The following is a 3409-nucleotide window of genomic DNA, read 5'->3' on the forward strand; positions in this document are numbered from 1 at the left end:
TTGGCACCCCACTCCAGTACTCTTGCCTGGAAAATCCCATGGATGGAGGAGCCTGGTAGGCTGCAGTCCATGCGGTCGCTCAGAGTCGGACACGACTGAATGACTTCACTTTCACTTTTCACTTTCATGCATTGGAGAAGGAAATGGCAACCCACTCCAGTATTCTTGCTTGGAGAATCCCAGGGATGGGGGAGCCTGGTGGGCTGCCGTCTCAGGGGTTGCACAGAGTCAGACACGACTGAAGAGACTTAGCAGCAGCAGCAGCAGCTGCAGTTTTGGAACTTGTAATAATTTTATCTTTGAATTGTATTTTGTATGTGAAGTTGGAAGGGACCATGGAGCATGTGCAGGTCTTGGAACCTGGAATCACAATACCTGTGATTGTCTCCCATTATATCCCTTTCTCCCTGGGATCATCCACCTGCTCCTCACCCCCTGGCTCTTTGGGCCCAGTCCAGTGTCTCCTTCCTTACTCTGACCTACTACCACCACCATTCCTTTTCCACCCTGTGCGAGGACTGGACGTGACGTCGGGAAGGCTGTGGTCAGGTGCGCACTCCAGCAGTCTCACTGTAGGCATGCATGGCAGGTGTTTTTCCGTCTCAGGTTGGTAGGGCCACAGCACATTCCTGTAGAGACTCAGCGGGCCAAGCCCCTCACCTACCCCAATTCATGCACGGTGTGGGTCCTGATGTGGAGGCTGCAGTCCCAGGGGGTTGTCTGTCTGTCTTTGGTTGAGGCGGCAGGCCCAGGAGAAGGGTAGATGCCTGGCTCAGCTTCCTCACCCCAAACAGAGCCTGGACTATTGTTTCAGTGGTTGGTGGGAGGGGGAGCCTGGCAGTGGGGGAGCCACTGAGTTGCAGAACAGGGTCTCCAGGCACCTATGAGGACCTGCACTTGACCTGCTAATATCTCCATGTCCAAGAGAGTGAGGCATTCCACAGCAAAAATCAAATAATCTTGGCAAGTCGAGAGAAACTGCAGAGAAGGGGAAAAAACTTGTGAATGTGAGGGCACTATTTTTCATATTTTTGAACAAAGATCTCCAGATTGTTATTTTGTCCCAGATCCTGCAAATTGTGCAGCCAGTCTTATAAACAGGGAATAGGTAACATTATTGCCAAATACAGAATGAGGTTATTTTGGAACAGTTGAATTAAAATCGATTTCTTGAATGTGAAAATCATGTTCTGATAAAGTAAAAGGGCACAGAGAAATATGTTTTGCCGAAAAACTTTTTAATTATAATCAACAAAAGTAAGTTTCTTTTCATCAGTCACACCTTGCACTACAGGGATTGCTTGTGAGGAATTTATAATGGGCAAAGTTTATTGGCTGGCTTTCTAAAGCACCCTAGGTGTTAACGTTTCAGACAACATGAAGGCTGAGGTCCATTGAGAGGTGACTTTTTAAATGTGCAATTGTTGCATGTGATTATCCTTTGCAAGGAAGAAGTTCACAGGTGTAAAGGGCCAGGTATTTAAATTAAATTTCTTCAATTATTCAGATAATGTGATTTCTGAATAACCATAGTAGATTTGCTTAAAGTTAACTACCTATGAGATCTAGATACAGAGAAATAATTATATAAACACAGAAGGAATAAATTTCAGAATTTTAAAAATTCTTTTAATTTCTTTACCTAACAAAATGGAAAATAGATATAATATGAGGAAGTTTTAAAAGCATTATTCAAGTATGCAGTTTTATTTATTTAATTTTCAGAATTGAACCATTTTTTCCGAAGGGCAGAAAAAAAGCAAGCATCCAACTGCAGAACCATGACCAGCAATCTTTCCCAACCTGATACCGTGCAGTTCTGCTATGAGAATGTGAACAGATCTTGTATTAAATCTTCCTACTCACCTGCATCTCGGGTGATTCTGTACACAGTGTTTGGCTTTGGGTCTTTATTGGCTATCTTTGGAAACTTCTTGGTGATGATGTCAGTTCTTCACTTCAAGCAGCTGCATTCGCCAGCCAATTTCTTGATCGCCTCTCTGGCCTGCGCGGACTTACTGGTGGGAGTGACCGTGATGCCCTTCAGCATGGTCAGGTCCGTGGAGAGCTGCTGGTACTTTGGAGCCAGATTTTGTGCCCTTCACAGTTCCTGTGATGTGGCATTTTGTTACTCTTCTCTCTTCCACTTGTGCTTCATCTCCATCGACAGGTACGTTGCTGTTACTGACCCCCTGGTCTATCCCACCAAGTTCACGGTGTCTGTGTCAGGAGTATGCATCAGCATCTCCTGGATCCTGCCCATTGTGTACAGCGGAGCTGTGTTCTACACAGGTGTCAGTGATGATGGGATGGAGGAATTAGTAAGTGCTCTCAACTGTGTAGGCGGTTGTCAAATTGTTATAAATCAAGGATGGGTTTTGATAAGCGTTCTCATATTTTTTATACCTTCCCTCATTATGGTAATTCTTTATGGTAAGATTTTTATTGTAGCTAAACAACAAGCTCTAAAAATTGAAAATACTGGCAGCAAAGCAGAATCACAGAGCTATAAATCCAGAGTGGCCAAGAGAGAGAGAAAAGCGGCTAAAACCCTGGGGGTCACAGTAGTAGCATTTATGATTTCATGGTTACCATATACAATTGATATATTAATTGATGCCTTTATGGGTTTCATAACCCCTGCCTATATTTATGAGATTTGCTGTTGGGGTGCCTATTATAACTCAGCCATGAACCCTTTGATTTATGCTTTATTTTACCCTTGGTTTAGGAAAGCCATGAAAGTCATTTTAACTGGGGGACTTTTAAATGGTAGTTCATCAACCATTAGTTTATTTTTAGAATGAATGACAGCACTAAGTTGAATCAGTTCAGTTCAGTTCAGTCACTCAGTCGTGTCCGACTCTTTGCGACCCCATAAATCGCAGCACGCCAGGCCTCCCTGTCCATCATCAACTCCTGGAGTTCACTCAGACTCACGTCCATCGAGTTGGTGATGCCATCCAGCTATCTCATCCTCTGTCGTCCCCTTCTCCTCCTGCCCCCAATCCCTCCCATCATCAGAGTCTTTTCCAATGAGTCAGCTCTTCACATGAGGTGGCCAAAGTACTGGAGTTTCAGTTTTAGCATCATTCCTTCCAAAGAAATCTCAGGGCTGATCTCCTTTAGAATGGACTGGTTGGATCTCCTTGCAGTGCAAGGGACTCTCAAGAATCTTCTCTAACACCACAGTTCAAAAGCATCAATTCTTCGGTGTTCAGCTTTCTTTATAGTCCAACTTTCACATCCATGTATGACTACTGGAAAAACCATAGCCTTGACTAGACAGACCTTTGTTGGCAAAGTAATGTCTCTGCCTTTTAATATGCTGTTTAGGTTGGTCATAACTTTCCTTCCAAGGAGAAAGCGTCTTTTAATTTCATGGTTGCAGTCACCATCTGCAGTGATT

General features: G+C 43.9%; 1 protein-coding gene across 1 annotated transcript in view; it reads left to right on the forward strand.

Annotated features, from left to right (window-relative positions):
• Positions 1 to 1781: 1781 nt before the first annotated feature.
• Positions 1782 to 3409, forward strand: part of LOC104988384 (trace amine-associated receptor 8-like) — a 9926-nt gene continuing 8298 nt past the window's right edge. Inside the window, exon 1 of the mRNA XM_010839688.1 lies at positions 1782 to 2628. Coding sequence (XP_010837990.1) covers positions 1782 to 2628 — 847 coding nt within the window. The remainder of the gene's footprint in view (positions 2629 to 3409) is intronic.

The sequence above is a fragment of the Bison bison genome, unplaced genomic scaffold, assembly GCF_000754665.1.
Source record: "Bison bison bison isolate TAMUID 2011002044 unplaced genomic scaffold, Bison_UMD1.0 scf7180017864132, whole genome shotgun sequence".
In the NCBI taxonomy this organism is placed as follows: domain Eukaryota; kingdom Metazoa; phylum Chordata; class Mammalia; order Artiodactyla; family Bovidae; genus Bison; species Bison bison.